The 21,685-nt window shown below is 46.6% G+C and overlaps 8 protein-coding genes across 8 annotated transcripts; 4 read left to right on the top strand and 4 right to left on the bottom strand.

Moving 5' to 3' along the window:
* Positions 1 to 1,141: 1,141 nt before the first annotated feature.
* Positions 1,142 to 10,626, top strand: LOC128715534 (structural maintenance of chromosomes protein 3). The gene is made up of 3 exons (XM_053810441.1): positions 1,142 to 1,150; positions 6,951 to 6,965; positions 7,036 to 10,626. The coding sequence occupies exons 2-3, from the start codon at positions 6,951 to 6,953 to the stop codon at positions 10,624 to 10,626; spliced, it is 3,606 nt and encodes a 1,201-aa protein (XP_053666416.1). The 5' UTR covers positions 1,142 to 1,150.
* On the top strand, positions 1,182 to 2,245 carry LOC128715537 (transcription factor Jra). Its single transcript, XM_053810443.1, has 2 exons — positions 1,182 to 1,854; positions 1,923 to 2,245. Exons 1-2 carry the CDS (start codon positions 1,182 to 1,184, stop codon positions 2,243 to 2,245), a joined length of 996 nt encoding a protein of 331 aa, XP_053666418.1.
* Positions 4,591 to 6,279, bottom strand: LOC128715535 (DNA primase large subunit). Its single transcript, XM_053810442.1, has one exon. It carries the CDS (start codon positions 6,277 to 6,279, stop codon positions 4,591 to 4,593), a length of 1,689 nt encoding a protein of 562 aa, XP_053666417.1.
* A 1,290-nt stretch (positions 10,627 to 11,916) lies between the features above and the next one.
* LOC128711181 (ribonuclease kappa) lies at positions 11,917 to 12,401 on the bottom strand. Its single transcript, XM_053806044.1, has 3 exons — positions 12,333 to 12,401; positions 12,093 to 12,212; positions 11,917 to 12,015 (listed from the first exon to the last, which is right to left on the bottom strand). Exons 1-3 carry the CDS (start codon positions 12,399 to 12,401, stop codon positions 11,917 to 11,919), a joined length of 288 nt encoding a protein of 95 aa, XP_053662019.1.
* Positions 12,402 to 13,669: 1,268 nt separating this feature from the next.
* LOC128714385 (UBX domain-containing protein 6) lies at positions 13,670 to 14,986 on the top strand. Its single transcript, XM_053809260.1, has one exon. It carries the CDS (start codon positions 13,670 to 13,672, stop codon positions 14,984 to 14,986), a length of 1,317 nt encoding a protein of 438 aa, XP_053665235.1.
* A 317-nt stretch (positions 14,987 to 15,303) lies between these two features.
* Positions 15,304 to 16,323, bottom strand: LOC128714924 (HMG box-containing protein 4). Its single transcript, XM_053809806.1, has 4 exons — positions 16,302 to 16,323; positions 16,080 to 16,231; positions 15,549 to 15,989; positions 15,304 to 15,480 (listed from the first exon to the last, which is right to left on the bottom strand). The coding sequence occupies exons 1-4, from the start codon at positions 16,321 to 16,323 to the stop codon at positions 15,304 to 15,306; spliced, it is 792 nt and encodes a 263-aa protein (XP_053665781.1).
* A 511-nt stretch (positions 16,324 to 16,834) lies between these two features.
* Positions 16,835 to 17,914, top strand: LOC128714677 (uncharacterized). Its single transcript, XM_053809552.1, has one exon. The coding sequence runs from the start codon at positions 16,835 to 16,837 to the stop codon at positions 17,912 to 17,914; it is 1,080 nt and encodes a 359-aa protein (XP_053665527.1).
* Positions 17,915 to 19,154: 1,240 nt separating this feature from the next.
* LOC128714423 (ADP-dependent glucokinase) lies at positions 19,155 to 20,793 on the bottom strand. Its single transcript, XM_053809297.1, has 3 exons — positions 20,453 to 20,793; positions 20,216 to 20,380; positions 19,155 to 20,145 (listed from the first exon to the last, which is right to left on the bottom strand). Exons 1-3 carry the CDS (start codon positions 20,791 to 20,793, stop codon positions 19,155 to 19,157), a joined length of 1,497 nt encoding a protein of 498 aa, XP_053665272.1.
* Between the last annotated feature and the right edge of the window lie 892 nt (positions 20,794 to 21,685).

The raw sequence follows: 21,685 nt of genomic DNA, 5'->3' as shown, positions 1-21,685 counted from the left end.
TTCATTCGTTTATCTACCTTCAAGCCGGATGGGCGCGTGTGTGTGCTGCTGCTGCGGTGTGCTACCAGTGCACCAGTGGGCGATCGTTTTCCGTCACGAGAACATTTTACTCCGGGCTTTTTGTTGTGATCAGTGCAAACCAAGCAATCTTGTGTGAGTTTTCGTTGTCAAGCCTTCAAACGCGTAAAGTCGTCGTTCGATTGAGAATGGAAAATTGTCGCGTAAAGGCGTGAACAGTTAACAAAAACCACGGTGAACACCACACCCGTACCCGTACTGCATCCCGTTTTTGGGTGGACGTCCCCGTCGTAGAACACGTAGCAATATATTAGGCGTAGGCCGCCTTGCATTGCGAAATCCCATTTGTCGCGCGTGTGTGCACGTGTTTGGTTGTGTGCGTCTCCGCATACAAAAGCCGTGAAAAGTGGTGTGTACTTTGTTGTTCCGCGGTCCACACTAGTGGGACATTTTCATTATTATTGCGCGGTCTTTCGTAGTGTGACGTGTGTGTGTGCGTGCGCGTGTGTGTGTTTCGAGCACACATATGCGAAAGTGTGCGTGCGCGACAAAGCAAAGCTAAGACCAAGGCAGATAAAACGTCCGTTTGCAGGCACTCGAAAGCATATGAACAATGCACACAATTATCAGCTCAGAACTTAGGGCGTAAACGTTAAAAAGAAAATTAACATCCAAGTGACCTTAGGCGAAAAAGCAAATACAAATTCCGCAAAGTGTATCCGTTTCACATTTGTGTGTGTGCTTCAAATTGCCTGTCATTTCCACTTCCCGTGTGTGTTTGTTGTGATAGATTTCCGACGGTCGCTGTGTTTGCTAATGCGACTGAAGATAAAATATCAGTTTTAGCTGCTACAAAGCACTTACAGTACGGAGGACTGCCACTCGTTAACCTTCAAAACACGCGTTTTTTCGTAATACAACTTCAGCAGACTGGTGAATATGTGTGCGTGCGCGAGTGTATAAAAACCGAACAAGTGTCAGTGCGTGGAAAGAACAAAAAAAGCGAAGGTTGTTGTTTATCATACGCAATTTGACATTTGACGTTTTTTTCGTCCTAAAACAACAAAACGGGAAGATACATTTAGTTGCTTCCGTGGCGGTGCAATTAGTAGTGCATATTTCTTACAATAAACCGATACGCAGGCCTGAATCCAGTTAGCAAGATGCGAAACAACGTGCTGAACAGTAAGCACCCCAACAACAACAACACGATGGAGTCGTTCTACGAGGACAATAATGCCCAGTTCGTACCGTCCACCACGAACGGTGTGACGACGGGCAACGGCAATGGGTTGAAGCGGCCTGCAACGCTCGAGCTAAACCTTGCACCCGGGAAGGCGCGTAAAACCCGCTACAATGCATCGGTCACCATGCCTTCGGTGCTGCCATCGCCGGATATGCAGATGCTAAAGCTGGTATCACCGGAGCTGGAGAAAATCATTAGCACCAATGCGACTTTGCCCACGCCGACCCCCAGTGCCATTATCTTTCCACCGTCGGCAACCTCCGAGCAGCAGCAGTTCGCCAAGGGCTTCGAAGATGCGCTGTTGTCCATCCACAAGAAGGACACGCAGGAACAGTTTGCCAAGGGTTTCGAGGATGCGCTGCAGTCCATCCACAAGAAGGACACGACCAGCAAGCTTAACACGAACAACAACAATAACAGCAGTACTAGCAATAACAACAATAGTCACGCACCGGTGGAACGGCTTTGTCCAACGGCCCCCACAACGACCGTTGTAACGGGTGGAACGGTAAACAATCTCGCTAGTACGGTGTTATCTTCCGGTCACAATAATGGCATGAGCGGTGGAGAAATAACGTACACCAATTTGGGTGAGTAATGAACATTCCTGTTTTTAATAACATATTTTAATAATTATGCTCTCCCCCATGCGATACAGATTATCCGGGAGTTGTGAAGGAGGAACCACAGGCCACCTCCAGCAACCAATCGCCCCCCGTTAGTCCGATCGATATGGAATCCCAGGAACGTATCAAGCTGGAACGGAAACGGTTGCGAAACCGGGTGGCCGCCTCCAAGTGCCGGCGGCGAAAGCTGGAACGCATCTCCAAGCTGGAGGATCGCGTAAAGGAACTGAAGGCCCAAAATTCCGAACTGGGCGGCGTGGTGTGCAGTCTGAAGCAGCACATATTCCAGCTGAAGCAGCAAGTGATCGAACATCACAATTCCGGCTGTACGATCACGTTGGTGGGCAAGTTCTGAGTGATTTGCTGCTTTTAGCTTTAACGTGCCCAAAGCGTTATGCTTTCGGTGTAACGCGTTACAGATATTGTTCCTGTAAGGAGTATGTTTTTGTGGCAACAAAACCAGACCCAACCACGTGCGCAGGACGTCGCGGAGGACCAGTTCGATTTTGTTCAACGCAAAGAATCAGCAGTTACTAGCAAGCAGTAAAACAATAGCCGTAGCGAAAGCGAAACAAAACTACACAGCGAACAAAGCTTATTGCCATTGTGAAACACAGAAATGCCTTATCGTATTAGAGTTGATAACTGTGTGTGTGTTAGGAGTGTCGCTTTTTGCGGCAACTTTTAGGACCACTAAACGGGCGATAGAAAGAGCGTGCGTAAAAAACGGTGGATAAATCTAGTGTTAACCAATTTCTATGTTATTCAAGGATAAGTTTCAGTGCAAATATGCGACAAAAGAGGAACAAGCGAGTTTCGGTTTAGGGATTAGAAATAAGATTGTTAAGTCCCCAACACCACCACCGCCACCGGTAGGTTGGTTTTACTAGCGGTAGTTTACAAGTCAGATTTATTGTTTTGTTTTAAATGTTTAGAAGGTACGATTGAAACAACAAGTGCTTCTAGTCGTTGGATTTGAGCTTTTTATTCCGTACACGGTGTAAACACGATTCGAATGTAATGCAATGCAATAGTGTCATATATGTTAGGTATTATTTGTTTTCTCGTTTTTCGCTTCCCAGGTGATAAATATGTGTATATGTGCGTATCATTACGGTAACGAATGATTCCAGTCGCAAATGGTCCCCTTTTTCGCTTCCCAGTTTAATGTTCTTAAAAGCAAACCTTCCAGCCAGTGTCCATTTCAAATCAACTAAATAACTTACACGTGTTAGACCTCTTTGTGGTCACGTTTTCGAACATGTCGCATTAATTTTCGCCTTAATTTACCTGCTTGATTGATTGGTTAGAAAAAGCGCTAGTATTTAGTCAATAATGCCATAATGCAAGGAACATTTTCCCAATTGTGAAGCAATTTGAGTGTACGCATGTTAACACGGAAAAAAGTTATCCACCGGAAGATAGGAGTTTAGATGGAGCGAGCACGCATACTTTTCGTTCGATTCTCAAAAAACAGAAAAAGATGTTTCTAAATTTGTATATTTTTCAACTGACGTGCGTGCAATGTAAATGTATATAATATATCTATATTGTCGTAAACGACGACCACGAGCAAAAGGAAGTCAGCGTGTGTGCCAGTGTGAGAAGGTGGGAATCAATACGAGACGATACAAAACAGAAAAAAACGATGCAATTTTGTGCAAACACTTCTCTTCTGAAAGCTTGTGCAAACAGCTGCAGCAGCACCGTGTGCTGCACAGGTATGGAGAAAGTCAATGGAACATATTTATTTGTAAGCTCGTTTTGCTTTCGTTTATTACCTTATTTTTGAAGATATTTACAAATAAAAACGAACCTTACGATTATTTTGCTAACGTTTGGATGCTGAATTATTTACAACTGTTCTTTTCATCTGGTACGGTACTGAATTCGGAGTTTGTGTGTAGTTGCGCCTCTCATCGCACCGGTGTAGCAGCATTACGTCATCGTCGATGGTGGTACTATTGGCGGCTCTCTTTGTGTGGAGTTGTTGACCTTCAGTCCCTCGGGTGAGATTGGTGGTGGAACGAGATGAATTTAGCTCTATGGAACGAGATAGGAGTGCTAAATGCTGTGACACTATTAGCATGGCAAAGAATAAGCAGACACAACAAAACTACTACACGACAATTTATGATAGTACAATTTGGAAAGAAAATGATAAAATGCACAGCCACTGTGTTATATTTTGAATTTAAAAATTATATGTTTAATAGACAACAATGAGGACAAAATAATTATTTCACAGCACAAACACAATTCTCTATTCACTGGCATGGCTCTTTTGGTGATTTGATTTATTGTAAAAAAAAACCCATAATTCTTATTTTCATGGTATTCTTGCTCTAGATGATAAATTAATATGATTTATTCTTGTGACGACATAATTATTGAGCTTAACCTGGAAATATAGTAGAAATTGTTTTGATAGATTTAGTCAATTTACGGGTAGTTAGTAGAGAAAGTGTTCCAGTATAACTTAAACCGTGTAAACATGGAACATTTCAGATTGCATACTTTCAGGCGTTTATCTGGTCATTATTGAGAACTATTTGTCGGAAGACCCTTTTCAATTACACTTCCAATATATTTTAAGTTAATTTGCCTCTAAAGCTAATCTTAAAACGATTAACCTTTTATTCCAATAACATTGTATGACATTTGTAAAGAAATAAAAATTACACCTAATCCATTCATTATTTACTCGTTAAACTCCAGCATATCGAAATCATCATCTTCCCATTCCTGGGTCGATTTGGTTTGGTTTGGAGTAAGCTGCTTCTTGACGTCGCTCGGTGCAGAGTCCTCGCGTATCGTAACATCGTTATCCGCCTCCTTGTCCTTCGATTCCATAATTTCCCACAGTTCCAAATCTTCATCCGCACCGTTTAGTGTGCTTGTATCAATCACAAAGCTCGAGCCACCATCCTGTGTCGATTGGCTGTTCGGTTGACTCCGGTTTTTGGACGGTGCGTGTCCTTGCCTTGAACGTTCTTTGCCATTCATCGTCAGCTGGCTGAGTTCGAAGTACTGGTTCGGATGATTAATGCCCTCGTCCAGCTTCGTTTCGTGTACCAGCTCAAAGTACTTCCCGCACGCTATCTGATAATGACCCTTCGCCGCATACCCAGTAACCTCATCCGCATCCAGTGTCGTTAGCCCGTACCCGGTCAGTTTCATCTTCAGCGTACTCGGATCGAGATTTTTAAACGGACAACCGTGCGTTTCACCCGGTCCGATCGGTGTGGTGATCACCTTCATGCAGGAAAATGGAGAATAATTGATGCGCGATCCCTCCTTGCCGTAGTTATGCCGAATGGAGTATGCGTACTCTTTCTCAAACTTTTCGATCGGTACCTTGCCGCGCGTGAGCTCTTCACGCCAGAAGCGTAACGCATCCTCCATCGTAACACCGATCGCTTTCAGGAACAGCGTGTACTGCATCCGACCGACGTGCTTGAGGTGATGTGTCGCACGCAGCGTATCGTGCACGTTGCGCATACATAGAGCGTACGATTTCTTCGACAGCTGATCGAGGCTCTCGATCGGCACTGCTCCCGTTTTGGCGACCGTATAGTTCTTGCCCGTGTACGATGTATGAATCGATTTCAGCAGCATCGAAAACCGTTCATCGATTTCCAGCGTGGGCAGCAAACGCAAATGGCCCTTGAGGCCGTCCTCGATCAGCTGCTGGTGCTTCTTCCCGATTACGTGTGCAAAGTGTTCCAGCGTAATGTAAGCGGTGCCACCCTTCAGGAAACACTTTCGATCGCGCACCAGGTTTAACACTTCGGTGAAGCGTACCGCGTAGAAATCCTGTGTTTCGATCTTCAGCCGTGTTAGGTTGAATGTGCTGGCGCACAGTTGTTCTGAAATTTCCAGCTTTTCTTCATCCGGCAGCGGTTTGTAGTCCAGCTCATACACCTCCAGGAATTCTTTCACATCACGCGACGATAATGCACCAAACTTCAACCTGAACAGCTCCATTTCCCGTGCTACAAACCATTTGCGCAGCTCTTCCGACCGGCAGTACGCAAACCGTAGTATAAAATGTGACAAATAGTCCCTGCGGCGAGCGGCTTTGCTTACATCATCGTTTAAATTTCCCCGGGCCAATTTGGCGTACGTACGTAGTCCTGCTTGGTTAACATCGGCGAGGACCTCCTCTCGCCAGGCTTCGGAAAATACTTTCGGGTTTTTGGCCGTCACCTGTTCTAGCAGTCGCAGCATCTTTAACCGTTCCAGCGCCAGCTTCTCAAACTCATCGATCGTAAGATCCACGATGGGGGGAATTAAATAGAAGCACACATTGTGTGGTATGATGTGTTCGAGCGCCAGATCCGCAGAAAAGCGCTTCGCGTTCAGATAGTTTTGTCTGGAGTTTATCATCGTGTCTTTCTACCCGTGCTAAAATTAAAACAAATCACCACAGCACTCGCAAACTTGCCACCGTTCAGCAACATCAAAAACAAAGCGACGTTGGTGTTTGATTTCGCGCGCATTATTGTGACAGCTGTCAACGGAATGTTTACGTTGTTTTGTCGACGAAAGGGCCGCAATCGATGAAACAAAAATTCGATGAACTCGACAAAGCGCGTCCGAGGAGAAGTTTGTTTATACAGTGGTGTCCTAAACGAAATACGCATTTTTCTATTGGAAAACTTTGCCAAATGTGGTTGGGCTTCGCCTAGTTGCGAGCACAGCCGGTGTTATGTGTTGGAAAAGTTGAATGCAATAGGAATGGTTCGAAAGGGAAGACAAAACACTCCCATAAAGCGGGTGGCTTGTTGATGCCGCATTGTGGTGTGTTGTTCTTACACACAAGTAAAGTGTACAGTATCGTTGGTTCTGGAGTATTTGTTTGATTTTTGCTGGTTGGATCAACATTCTGTGGAGTAATGTAAGTGATTTCCAAGTTTTTGTTGCGCAAATTAACCCTCTTCTTCTTGTACAACAGAACTACTCTTCCCCTATAACTACTGTAAGAAGAAGAGGAAGTAGAAGAACTCCGGAACCTGAGTCCAGTTGTGCATGAAAAGAATTCCTTTCCACCATTAACCATGCATATAAAACAGGTAAACTATTTCGTGTTCAACTGTTTGTTGTTCATCTCAAACTAATAACTTGCAACTACTCCAACATCAGGTCATCATACAGGGCTTCAAGAGCTACCGGGAGCAAACCGTCGTGGAGCCCTTCGACAAACGGCACAATGTCGTGGTGGGTCGAAATGGGTCGGGCAAGAGCAACTTCTTCTACGCAATTCAGTTTGTTCTTAGCGACGAGTTTACGCACCTCCGCCCGGAGCAAAGGCAGGCATTGCTTCACGAGGGAACTGGTCCGCGAGCAATGTCTGCTTACGTGGAAATCATTTTCGACAACTCGGACAATCGCGTTCCGATCGACAAAGAAGAAATCTATCTGCGCCGTGTGATCGGAGCCAAGAAGGACCAGTATTTCCTCAACAAGAAAGTGGTGCCACGCTCGGAGGTAGTCAATCTGCTGGAATCGGCCGGATTTTCCAACTCCAATCCGTACTACATCGTAAAGCAGGGTAAAATCAATCAGATGGCAACGGCCCCGGATTCGCATCGATTGAAGCTGCTTCGCGAAGTGGCCGGAACGCGTGTGTACGACGAGCGTAAGGAAGAATCGATGAATTTGCTGCGTGAAAGTGAAGGCAAGCTGGAGAAGATTTCCGAATATTTGCGTACGATCGAAGACCGGTTGAAGACGCTGGAGGAGGAGAAAGAAGAACTGTCCGAGTACCAGAAGTGGGATAAGGCGCGACGAACGCTCGAGTACGTCATCTACGAAACGGAACTCCGGGAAACGCGCAAACAGCTGGAAGAGCTGGACACGCAGCGAAAATCGTCTGGCGACAAACAGATGCTTCTGACGCAGGAAATTCAAAAAGCACAGGAACGCCTAAAAAATTCCCAGAAATCGTTGAAAGATGCCAAGAAGGATGTGGTGACGGCAAAGGACGAAAAGTCGGTACTAGCGACCGAACATCAGCAATTGCTGCGTGAGAAAACCAAGCTGGATCTCACGATTTCCGATCTTTCGGATGAGGTGCAGGGCGATAACAAATCGAAGGAACGTGCCGAGCAGGAGCTGGAGCGACTTAAGATCACGATCGCGGAGAAGGAAAAAGAGCTGGAACAGGTACGGCCACGGTACGAAGCAATGCGTCGAAAGGAGGAAGAATGCTCGCGTGAGCTGAATCTGAAGGAGCAAAAGCGCAAAGAACTGTATGCAAAGCAGGGCCGTGGGTCACAGTTCTCGTCCAAGGAGGAACGTGACAAGTGGATCCAGGGTGAGCTGAAATCGCTGAACAAACAGATCAAGGACAAGATTTCGCATCAGAACAAACTGCAGGATGACCTGAAGAAGGACATTTCGAAACAGAGTGAGCTGGAAAAGAAGATCCAGGAGCATACGGAATCTTTCGAACAGCTGCGAGTTCAGATCGATGAGCACAATAAGAACTTTTACGAGCTGAAGAAGAAAAAGGATCATTACCAGAGTTTGAGGAATGACATTTGGAAGAAGGAAACAGCGGTGACGCAAACTTTGTCGGGATATAAGGAGGAATTGGCACGTGCAGATCAGGCTCTTCGATCGATGGCTGGTAAACCGATTCTAAATGGTCGCGATTCGGTGCGCAAAGTGCTGGAAAGCTTTCAGCAGCGTGGCCGTGAGTATGCGGACATTGCCAACGCGTACTATGGTCCGGTGATTGAGAACTTTAATTGCGACAAATCGATCTACACGGCTGTTGAGGTGACGGCCGGTAACCGGTTGTTTCATCACATCGTCGAGTCGGATCGCGTCGGTACGCAGATTCTGAAGGAGATGAACAAACAAAAGCTACCGGGTGAGGTGACGTTTATGCCACTGAACCGGCTGCAGGTAAAGATCCACGACTATCCGGAAGATCCCGATTCGATCCCGATGATTTCGAAGCTTAAGTACGAAGAGCAGTACGATAAGGCGTTGCGATACATCTTTGGGAAGACGCTCATCTGCCGTAATTTGGAGCGTGCAACCGAGCTGGCCAAAAGCACCGGTCTCGACTGCGTTACTCTCGAAGGTGATCAGGTCTCGTCAAAGGGATCACTTACCGGTGGGTACTTTAACACGTCCCGGTCGCGGTTGGAGATGCAGAAGAAACGGTCCGAGTTCAGCCAGCTGATACAGGAGCACGACAAGGAGCTGTCCGACTTTCGGGGCGAGTTGAAGCAAACCGAAGCGAACATTAACTCGATCGTGTCGGAGATGCAAAAGACGGAAACGAAGCAGGGCAAGTCGAAGGATGCGTTCGAGAAGATACAGGCCGACATACGGTTGATGAAGGATGAATTGTCGCGCATCGAACGTTTCCGCAGCCCAAAGGAACGTTCGTTGGCCCAGTGCAAAGCGAATCTGGAAGCGATGACCAGCACCAAGGAGGGACTGGAGAACGAACTGCATCAGGAGCTGATGTCGCAGCTGTCGGTGCAGGATCAGCACGAGGTCGATTCGCTGAACGATGAAATTCGTCGTTTGAATCAGGAGAACAAGGAAGCCTTCACGTCCCGTATGAGCCTGGAGGTGACGAAGAACAAGCTGGAGAATTTGCTCACGAACAATCTGTTCCGGCGCAAGGATGAGCTCGTGCAGGCACTGCAAGAAATATCCGTTGAGGATCGCAAGCGACAGCTAACGAACTGCCGGAACGAGGTGGTTGCGACAGAAAAGCGCATCAAGAAGGTGCTTTCCGACACGGAGGAAGTCGATCGTAAGCTTAGCGAAGCGCTAAAGCAACAGAAAACGCTACAGAAAGAGCTCGAAACCTGGATCCAGAAGGAGAAGGAAGCCCAGGAAAAGCTGGAAGAGGACGGCAAGCGGATGGAGAAGTGGGCAACGAAGGAAAACATGCTGCACCAGAAGATCGATGAGTGTACGGAAAAGATTGCCGGGTTGGGTGCACTCCCCAACGTGGACGCCAGCTACCAAAAGATGTCGCTGAAGTCATTGTTCAAGGAGCTGGAAAAGGCGAATCAGCATCTGAAGAAGTATAACCACGTGAACAAGAAAGCGCTCGATCAGTTTCTGAGCTTTTCCGAGCAGAAAGAAAAGCTGTACAAGCGAAAGGCGGAACTGGACGTGGGCAAGGATAAGATCTGCGAGTTGATGCAGCTGCTCGAGGCGCGTAAGGTGGAAGCGATTCAGTTTACGTTCCGGCAGGTAGCGGCCAACTTTTCCGAGGTATTTAAGAAGCTGGTACCGCAGGGCAATGGACACTTGATACTGCGCACGACGAATGACGCGGAGGGTAACGATATGGAGCGTGAGGTCGAAACGTCCGATGAGTTCACCGGCATCGGTATACGCGTGTCCTTTACGCAGGTCGATGCGGAGATGCGTGAAATGAATCAGCTTTCCGGAGGGCAGAAATCGTTGGTCGCGCTAGCGCTGATCTTCGCCATCCAGAAGTGTGATCCGGCCCCTTTCTATCTGTTCGATGAAATCGATCAAGCGCTGGACGCACAGCATCGCAGTGCGGTCGCGGACATGATACACGAGCAGAGCGATCGAGCTCAGTTCATTACGACCACGTTCCGGCCGGAACTGATGGAGAAGGCGCACAAGTTTTACGGTGTGCGATTCCGCAACAAGGTAAGTCACGTGGATTGCGTCACGAAGGAAGTTGCGCGCGACTTTGTCGATGATGATACGACGCACGGTTAAACGACGATGGGTGTAAAGGAGGAGTATACGTAAGACTTTTATATTATCCTTACATGGTTTATTTGGGACTGTTTACATTGTCCGTCGCTCACCTGTGAGTGTTTATAGATATTTTTTTTTAATTATCGTGTTTTAAATCAAGTTTGACCACATTTATTTGGCCACATCACGCATCATTGAACGTTTTTTTTAAATAGAGAAGGACACAATTCAAACGTAATTTCTACCGTAAATTAAAAACTCGCTTAATTCAGTTATCGTGAACGGCTCTTTACAGGTTTTAGACAAATTTAAATGAAACAGTAATATCTCAAGGCAGGGGAAGGTTTAAGCTGAAAATATACTTGCATGATCGTGAAGTTTAGCGTTTAGAGTAGAACGAATCGTGAAGAATCCATTTTCCTTCAGTGGTATAATAGTATCAGTAGTAATATAAAGTAAGGGTAGTTGGATTTATCTATCATCCCCATTAGTGTATAGCTTATTTTATGCGTGAGTGCGTTTAATCTATCGTCACAGAGCAACAAATAAAGAACAAGAAAAGAATATAACTTGGGACAGTTTTTTGTTGTTATGGATAGCATAAAAATTGCAACATAAAAACATATTTTTCACTACCGTTTATTACATCAATAATCAAACGAAAGGGAGCGCTTTTTAATCCGATTGGGTGGATATATGGAAATGTTTGCAAACTTTCAAACTTATCGCCACTATTGCGGTTTTTGGGTTCAAACTTTCACAATATATTTACCGTTTCTTTACATATATCACTCCTTCAGAGTGTACACTCATACGGAGAAGGAAGGGAGACAAAACGGTGTCGTGTCCTCTAGCAAGTATAGACGAACCTTCCGGAACTGGTTTTAAGTGTGCGGTGAGTGGACTTGTTCACGTTTTGTTCACTGTATGGCTGCATAATGGTAATGGTTCTCTATCAGGCGAAACTACGATCATCTGTGGATGTGGCCTGGTGTTAAAACACAGACTAGGGAAACGGAACAGAACAATTTGTGGGCCTCTGTTGCTGTTAATGTTGAGCCCGAAACTCAAAACTCGACGACGGAATGTTGTTGTACGCTGACAAGTACGTTGCTCGCAGATCGAAGGGAAAACGAGGCTGTTAACAGGTGGGGGCAAACACATATTTACATTGTAGGATAAACGCCGTTGCTTTGCATGTCTGTTTTTAGAAGTACCGGCCCTTCATATTAAATTATGCCCGATGGTGCTTTTTGCTCTTGTAGGGGAGAGTATGAAGATGTGATGGTGCTAATGGGAGGGGAGAATTTAGGCGACCGTCGAGCGGCTGTTTGCATGGAACTGCTGTACAGACACGAGCAGCGTTACGACGTAGATACAGGCAGCAATCCAACAGTTATAAGCATTCTGAAATCATTAAAAATGCGATTAACTATTTGTCTCATATCATAGCTCATTTGATAAGATGCTCCGATTTTAATCACCTGACTGTACGCGACGTCAGCGGCCGCATAGAATTCTTGCGGCGTTGGATAATGCTCCTCCAGCGGTAAATCCTCAATCAGGGCGACACTGTTGATGTAGTAGAACACTCCCATCAGCAGCTGAAATGGGTATGAAGCACGGAAGCACACATTCCGAGATGAATCCGATTATCGATTATTATTCATCATCCCGTTCTGGGGAAGATCTCGGATAAACAAACGGGAAGGTCGCAAACTTACCAGCTGGATTATTCCCCAGACGGAGATGATCAAACCGCACAGGGAAAGTTTTGGTCCGCAGATGGGCATTTTCGTTGCGCGTCAATACTGGTTGGGTCGGGAAAATGTGTGTGAAAAGAGCTGAAAATACGCCTGCCCGAAACTATTTCTTCGCCCTGGAGCCACTGCAATTGATCACAAGACTCTTTTTTTGCTCAGCCGTCAAAGGCAGGTCATGTGACAGCTGGGAAAGCTGTCATTTGTTTGTGAGCTTAAGGTGCACGTACACGGTCGTGTTTCGTTATCGCTGGATCATTAGCGGAAGGAAATGACAGAATTTTGGCTATGTAGCACCAGAATGACTACTTTTTCTGTAAAATGGTGATAAATTTGATAACATAAATTGTATATGTGGGTTAGAGAATGTAACAAACGTGTTGAATATGCATTCGAATTCGGTTTCGATTCCGATTCAATCGTAGCATGTAAATGCTCAATTCTTCAATGGTCGGTCCGTTGACAGCCAAAACAACGGAAACGTAAATATCGAACCTAGGTCGATTTTCGCAAAACTGAGTGTCATCATTGTAAAACGGCAATAGCTTGAAGAAAGAAAAAACCCCTCGCGTGTATTTCACCACTTTCTGTTACTCCATTACACCGTATTCTTTTTGTCGCATCCGATTCCGATGTTTTTCGATGCGCTTTCGTCACTGAACATAACACAGGTGCTATCGGACACTTTGCTCCTGTTGTGCAAGTCCGTGCGCAGGCAGTTCACATCAGCATCGGCAGCGTTCTCGTCGCAATCATCCTTGCCAGGAACGGTAGCCCCACCGGCAGCATCACCAGCAGCTGGTCACACGTACGACGCGGCTGCTGAAAGTGTTGGCGAATCCGGCGCGTACGAGCTGCAACTGTTGACTACTGGCTGGTGCTTCCTGTGCGAAACACTGCAGCTGGCAAGGTTTGCCCTTGGAAGCGGCGCGCAGTGGTTCGATTTTACGGATTTTCAGCTGTTTTTGCTACAACTTTTTTCCTCCGTACTGCTGGCATTGCTAGTGCTGATAGCATTATCCTGGCGCAAGTACGGCAACCGAATAACGAACCGTTTCATCCGACCGAGTAAGTATCGATCGACGATGACTCATGCCACAAACGAGTTTAGTTTGTTTTTTTATTGCATCAACTTGAAATGATAAGGAACAAATTGGGTCGGAAATAGTTAGAAATGTTTCACCATTCCCTTTCTCGTTAGGCACTGCTAAAGAGATTGAAGAACTGAAGCTTTCGGTGGCTCGATTGAACCTGCCTAAGGAGCATACGCCGAGGATCTAACGGAACATCGACGACGAACCATGGCACCGAGTAAGATAAAGAGCTTTTTCCAGAGAAAGAAAGCCGAAGCAAAGATTAAGCTCGGCGTTGCCGGTCCCGGAAGGAAGCTCAATTCGGAAGCACCTCCACCCTCATCGAAGGCCAGCTCGTCAAAGCAGAAGGACGTGTATATTCCACCGAAACGGAACGAACTGTCGGCCGAAGCGAAAGCTGCTGCAAATGCCGCACTGGCACGCTTTGAAGGGAAGGACAAGAAGGAGTTCAACACTTCCCTAGCAGCTATCCGTGCACAGGTTCGCAAAGAGCTGGAAGCGGAAAGGAAAGCCAAAGAAGCGGGACATACATCGGAGCAGGAACCGCCCGAACCGGATACTGCTGATCAGGAGGCACGCAGTGATTATGCGGTGCGAGGTGTATTTTTCCGCTGTCCAATGATAGGGGATGAACTCTTACCGTACAAGGAATGGAAAGGCAAAATTAAAGAATTTCTCTACGAACAGCTGGCAGCCGATAGGGGTCTAACGGCCTGTCTGATCATCTACAACTGCAACCCCAAAGATAAGGCCGAGGTGTGCATCGAAACGCTAACCAAATGTATCGAAAACATAGTAAACAACCCGAATGAGGAGAAATACAAGAAGCTACGCATGAGCAACCGAATGTTTTGCGACAAGATTAAGGTGTGCGAAGGTTCGCTGGATTTTCTCCGTGCGGCCGGATTTGCCGAGATCGAGCTGGACAATGAACCGCACCTGATCTGGTCGGAGGATAACATCGATCCGGAGTGTTCGCTCGAGGTGTTGCTGGAAGCGCTGAAAGCTACCGAAACGATTCCGGTGGTGTTGGACCGCAATCTGCAAGTGTTGCTACCGTCGCAGGTAAAGCGTAACAATCTGCCGCCCGATTTCTTCCGAATATCGGCGGAAGAAATCAAGCGCGAGCAGCAACTGCGCACGGAAGCGATCGAACAGGCGCAAATCCTCAAAACGAAAGCGATGCGCGAGCGGGAAGAATTGCGCACGATAAATCGTTACAAGTTTTCGCTCATCCGTGTGCGGTTCCCGAACGGTGTGTATTTGCAGGGTACGTTCAACGTGTACGAAAAGTTTGGCCAGGTGTTGGAATTCGTCCAGTCGTGTTTGATGCACGAATCGGCTGAGTTTGCCCTATTTTTGCCCGGTGGACAGAAATTCGACGAGCGAGAAGATATGGAAAAGTCGCTGTATGATTTGCGACTCGTTCCAACGATCGTGTTTAATTTTACGTACGAAAACGAATCCAAAAATCTGACCGACTTTCTAAAGGAAGAGCTGATGCTGCTGATTCAATCAGTTTAATAAAGTAATTCGAGTCCACCACGGTCGCAAGTAAAAAAATCAGTGCACAGACCGGACGTCCGTTTACAACCTACAATGTGTTGCACGATGTTAAATCATATATTTTAATTCATAACATTATACTAGCTACTTTAGAGGCAGCGTGTAAAAAAATCATATAAGGTGTGAATAATTGTGATCAGTGACGTATAATATTACAATAAAGCGATGAGTACCATTATAGGTTGGCTTTTGTATGATCATCCTTTCTGGCGAACAGTTCAAGCAACTTAGCTACATAAAAAGCATTGCAAAATGGTAGAGCACCGCACACCCGGCTACAAACCGGGCATTACGTAGGCAATATTATCCAGCGTGGTTCGAAACAGTTCCCGCAGATGGTCCGAATTGCGATCTAATCCGGGGATTTGCAACGTCAAGCACATCAGTGGTCCAAGCGAACAGATCAAACTGTCCAACAGTACCGATAAACTGCCTGAAACTGTAATTTGTCCCTGCAAGAGGAATAAAGAGCGATTAGTTGCAGTCCGTAACTAATTGTATTGTAGTAGGCCTCACTTACCTCGTGTTCCTTCAAACGTTCACCGATAATGGTTAAATTATCACCCAGTAGGCTAAGATGTGCTGCTACATCGGTTGGTAGGCAACCACCGGCAGTGGTAGATTTATTAACCGGGCCAGATTTATCTTTCCGCTTGTGCGTAAGTGAGTTTGAATTGGTACGCTTCTTCGTTTTTCTTCGCTTCGCGACAGAGGTTCTGTTTCCGGATTTACCACCACGGTTGGAACGTTTGTTCTTATCTATTCTTTTCTTTATCGTCTGTACCTTTCTTTTCACCGTAGAATCTATCACTAGTTCTCCTTCGCTCTGGTCACCATCATCCTGTCCGGTGTATCCTTCCTCATGGTGCATCGCATCGTCCTCACTGCTGTCCGTTTCACTACCACTCGAACCGTTCGATTGCGAATCTCCATTCTCATCCGACTCCATATGCATGTCGTCCTGTGGGGAAAATAAATCATCCTAAAGTGTAGTGTGCAATGGTGTTAATAATGTAACGAACGAATGTTAGTTGTGTTTCTATTCGAATACCTGAGACGAGGACAGCTTTGCGGAGTGCCGTTGTGTGGATGGAAGTTTCTTCTGCTTCGCATCAATATCATCCGGCGATTGAAAGTCCATCAATTTGGATGGCTTTTTACACACGCGGCCGCTTCGTGACACACCCGTCACTTCCTGATCGTCTGAAATGCACCCCAATTGGTAAGTATTTCGATGCAAGCAACAATTACCGATCGATCAATATAAGCTTACTGTGATTTTTTAAGTTCTCCATCGCGCAATGAATGCAGCACAAATCGACGCGCTGTCCTGTGTTTTTTTTAACTTGTTTGTTTACATCGCTCCCCGTTTGACGTGCGGCGGAATGTCAAAGCGAGTGAAAGCAACCCTGACGGCACGCACACACTCGCAACGTTCCAACGGAAAATTCTGATCGAGCGGGAAAATACGGAGTTTTTGCTCAGCATCAAGCATTGTGGTGACAGCGTAGCAAAGCGTATTGTTTTTTCGTGTAAATTGTGTGCCTTGCGTTCGTGGTTTTGTGTGTTTTTCTATATTTGTTTTCTATCTGTAATGCTTTTTTTCGTTTTCCGTGCTGCGTGTTGTGTTCGTTTGCGTGTTTTGTAAAGAGTTTTCCCAACCTGATCAAGCACAGTGGGTGAAATTGATCGTTGTTTTGCAGCAGGTAAACACTCTTCCATGGAACAAACATTTGGTGCAAATTTGTGTGTGCGTTTCTTTAGTTATTTGTTTTATCGTTTTTTTTTAATTCAAGGGTCACCCTAATGGCTCACCAGGGAACAACGCCGCGGAATCGAACACCGTTGGCCGAGTTACCGGTCGTACCGGGTGGAACGGTGGGGAATGCATCCCCTACGATGGGCGACACCCCTGCTACACCGCAACGTGCTGTGCTAGTTCCCCGTTTGATCGACAGCCCTAGAGGGAACATACCGGACAGCATCCTGACCCCGACACTCACGCCGGAAGAGATGATCACCCGGCTGCGTGGTCGCCGTCGTACACCGGTCGTTTGGTCACCGGATAATCGCGATCGTGTCCCATTTCCATCGCCGATGCAAACGCCACCGAGAAACACGTCTACGATGACGCTACGCAGCTCGCCAAGGAAGCGATCGCTAATGCAGGAATTTGCCGAAGTTCCGTCCACGAGCGGTGGATTCTCATCGTGTTCGCAAAGAATGCCAACGACTCAAACATCCACTAACGATTCTCCCGGAACCAGTGCGAAGAAGCCAAAGGTGAACGAAACGGTCATGACTCGTCAGAATGGAACCATACCATTGGAGACCATACTGAAAGGATATAGCCCGGACCAGCTGATAAGCATGCTCGTGTCGATCGTGTCCAAAAACGAACAGCTTGAAGGTGCCATTCGACGTGAGCTGCCTCTGCCGGACATTAGTCCCCTGGAAGAAGAGCTAAGCCGCATCAAGAAGAACATTTACGCATGCGTCCCGAACGGGAAGTTGTTTAGTCGTACCGATGGGCATGGATTTTTGCGCGCTGCCACCCATCTGGCCATGTTCAAGCTAACCATCCACAGCCAGGCACAGAACCTGTACGCTTCTGGGCACTGGGACGCACTGCTCGATTACGTGCTGATGGCGTGGGTGCACGTGCGCGAAACACCCGTGTACAATAATGCCAAACATAATGCAATGCGGCGGTATTGCTTTAAGCTGTTGGCCCACCATGCCACCAGTGCCCTGAAGCATGGCGCATTGGGACTCGGTATCGAGCGTGTTGCACGGTTCCAGCAGAAGCTTCCCGGTCTGATAGCTGACTGTCCCGAGATTAGCGGATGTCACAAGTGCCTTGAGTACCTTATGAAAGGACTATGAAACATAATGAAAGGTAAAAAGTGAATGTGAATAGATGGAAAGTGCATCGTATATGAATGTGTTTGCTGGATACAGATCACCATATGTCTGCACCGAACAAACGTTATGCGGAAAAAAAAGTACTAAACACACCGCGGGATACTGATTTTTTTTAGTACAATTTTTATTGGAACGTGTAAGTTTTATCCTAAATAAAGCATGAATAAAACGTCGTTAACTAGCGAAGGAATGGAATCAGTTTGTGTTTCGCTGTCATTCGTGTATGTAACAACGAGAAAGCAAAATTGGATAGCGAAATGTGTACTGTGGTCCAAGGCGACAACCACGTTCAGGATTATATTTATTATATTAGGGGCTCAGATTAGGATTTTTATTTTAATGCCGGTTGGAGAGATCATGGATTGGAATTTGGTTCGACACACATTTCTATAAAGCTTTCTCAGACCGTGAACAGACAGCAGTCAATTCTGTCTGATGGTTATTTCAAGCCGCTGTCGTTGGCGATTAATTTCTACGAGGATTTTTCGTCTTCTCATTTCCTATTTATAGAGGATCTTTCCCAATTTTAATTCGAAGCTCAGTTCTCGCTGTAAAGACCAGCGCTTCTGTCAGCTCTTGACTGTTTCTTGACTGACGGTTTGAAATTACCATCTCGATATGTTGCCCCGAATTGCATTTCATTCATTTCTCGCTATATACCTATAACAATCTATTAGTAAATGTTACACTGCCAATTTTATGACCCATATTAAACAGAATAAAGGTGTTCCGTTCTTAATTCTGAGCGAATTTCGTGCGCAATCCGCGTGTGGTGAATCCTCGATCTTGTGATCAACCTTGATCGTACCTATTATACTGAAATGGCCGGTAAAGTTATTGCTTTAATTCCCGATAATTCTAGATAATCTCTTGTTGGTTTACTAAAAGCAATCGTTAATTTTTGGATATTCATTGATTATGGTTAAAAATGTATGTGGTATTAGAAAAAAAGTTATTCGTCTCGACCCTAGACTGCAACAACTGGGTGAGGCTATAATTTTGGAACACATTGCATTGGAATGGCGCGTAGAGCAATCGAACATGGAATGTTGATTTGTCACAATTAAAAAGAGTATCTTCGTATTACGTTAGGAAATTTTAAAACAGTGCTTCTATCGTTGACGGTTAGCAACGGGAACTCTTGTGGCAGGAACAGTGGAACACCTCATAAGCAGTCTCTTGCATTTCCACGCACACGAGTTTATATCTGCAACACTAATCCCGCACCGGAAATGTTATCCCCAGCGCCGACCGTTTGCTTTGCATGTTTGCATATTAAAACCGGCGCTACGCATATCTCCACCACGATCGATGGTGCATGATCCTCCAGTTCCAGCGATTCCTCCCAGCACGACACCGGTTCACGGTTGTTAAAGTGTATCCTTCTTGCACCCGGCAAAGCAGAAACGGCAAAGCTTCCATCCATCTGCAGATACGCTGCATCCGGATTCACGATCGTGCTCGCACACACGTGCCGGTGTGCCGTAAGCGAGGCTTTAGCAGCAGCATGTTTTGTGTGCTGCCAGCGACCGTCCTTGGCCACAATGAACGCCTGGTAGGCGAGCGTGTGCAGATGTATGCGAGAAAGTGGCCGTCGTGTTGCACCATCCCCAGCGTTCGATTGCTTTCGGTAGAAATCTTCGTTCAGCTTCCGAAAGACGGCGCGTGCTTGGTCGAGCGAATGGGCCACGCGTGGATTACAGTCGGCCACCAGACTTATGCGGCCCGTTTCCAACACTTGCTGCAGATTATCCAGCTCCTGTTCGTTCATACCGATCGAATCACTGTACGGTAGCACTGTTCGGAGCAACAGCTGCAACAACTCCAACTCTACGAAGCTGGCCATTTCGAAATGGATCAGCGTTTGGGTGCGTGATTGGGCCTGCATCTGGGAGCGTACCCGTTCCAGCAGCTGTTCCCGCACTCCCACCGGATAAAGATAATTGTCCATCATCTGTAAGCCGCTCACGACGAACAAATGCGGCTCGAATCCGCTAAGTGCGGCATTGAACTCTTCCAGCGAGCTCAGGTACGGATTGTGGTGATCGTTGTGTAGGATGTAGCGGTTTGCACGGGGCGAAACTAAATCGCCCCATGTGTCACCGGTGTTATATTCAAGTATCAGATGAATATCATCGTCCTCGATAAGGCTTCCGGTGAGGTTAACTTCTGGTCGCAGGTGCGTCTTCAATCTGTCGGTATACAACAGTCAAACGTTCATTGCAAACTGCGACATACAACTCTAGTTTACCTTTTCATTACTTTGAGGACATTTTGGCACCGAGCAGAACGTTTGCACCTTCGATCGCCATACGTGTTCCAATGACCGGTGCATTTCCGCCTAGCGCCCAGTGATGCTGGATATTGTTCGATTTCTTCGCTCGCTGTACCAAACTCATAAACAGCTCCCTGTTGGCAGTAAATCTCCTACAAAAGGATGCAAAAAAAAAAAATGTTTGAAATGTTGACCCGCAACCATGCAGGACGATTTATACCTACTCTGCAGCTGCGCCGCGTTGGAAGTAATAGCCAAAATTAAGCAGAAACTCTTCCTCGTTCGTAATGTCGTCGAAGGTATATTCGCTCGCATTAAGCGCGTGGCCAATGCTGTCACTGTACTCTAGGAAATCTATCGCCCGCACGTGCAAATCACTGCAGGAACCGTACCCGATGGCAACTCGTGGACTGTTGACCGGATATTCCACCTCCAAATCTCGCAAATGCTGCAAAATGACGGTCAACCGTACAAGCTCGTTGGAGGTAAGGTACGCTTGAAAAACGATTGCAAACAGAGCGGTAAATGCGCCCAGCATTGTGGCGGTGCTAAGTAGGGAAAACATTTTACGGCCTCAACCAATTTGAACACTTTAAACCATTACTTTTCGAAACACACAGCAACGCGGCACATTGGTTAAAACCGGTTCACGATCGATTTGTTGACGTTGGCTGTTGGCCGTATTTGTTTGTGTTTGCGTTTGCGACGAAACATCTGTCAGTCGCGGCATTGTGACAGCGGCTGCTGAATAGCGGATGACAACCGCTAGTTGACATTCGCCACGGGTCACCCTGTGCTTTGGTACCATTCGGTTCGGAAGGCGCAAAACGATCAGTTGAAACGCAAGAGCTCCAGTGAAGTGAACTCTCCAATACAGTGAGCCTTCCGTTAAAGTGTGTGAAAGTGTATTTTACCAAAATAACTTCAAGAAATCATTGGTATTCCGGCCAAACATCATAAACTTTCAGTGAAAACGTGTAATTTGTTTGAAAATGGCGCAAAACCCTCGTGACCAACAAAGTGCTAAGGATATTCTGAACCTCAATGATGTACTTTGTCCGTTGTGTCGTTATGTAAGAGAGTTGCGAGAGCAAAATCGGCATGCTGAAGCGAGCTGTTGGTTGGAGCTGGTTGGTCGACATTTGCAGGGATTGACCCATGCAGATGATAACTACCGTACCCATGGAGGACGGCACCGTAATGGCAGATCGCACCGCCGTTCAAACGCTCGAGGAACCCTGTTGGTGGCATCGGGCGGCCAGCCCCAGGTACGTCTAGTACGTTCCCGCCGAAATCCGACTATCTACTGGTTAGACGTTGCAAGCGCACCAGCTACAGGCCGGGCATGTACTGCCTGCGTTAACAGTGGAAAAGGCCAAGCTACGCGGTTGGTTACACCAGGGGTTGGTGCAAAACAGCGGACGGCAGTTGCTGCACGCTCGGGTTTCGGAGCCCCG

The sequence above is a fragment of the Anopheles marshallii genome, chromosome 3 (assembly GCF_943734725.1).
Source record: "Anopheles marshallii chromosome 3, idAnoMarsDA_429_01, whole genome shotgun sequence".
In the NCBI taxonomy this organism is placed as follows: domain Eukaryota; kingdom Metazoa; phylum Arthropoda; class Insecta; order Diptera; family Culicidae; genus Anopheles; species Anopheles marshallii.
Note: the sequence above shows the minus strand (reverse complement) of the source record. Positions and strands in the feature narration are given on the sequence as shown.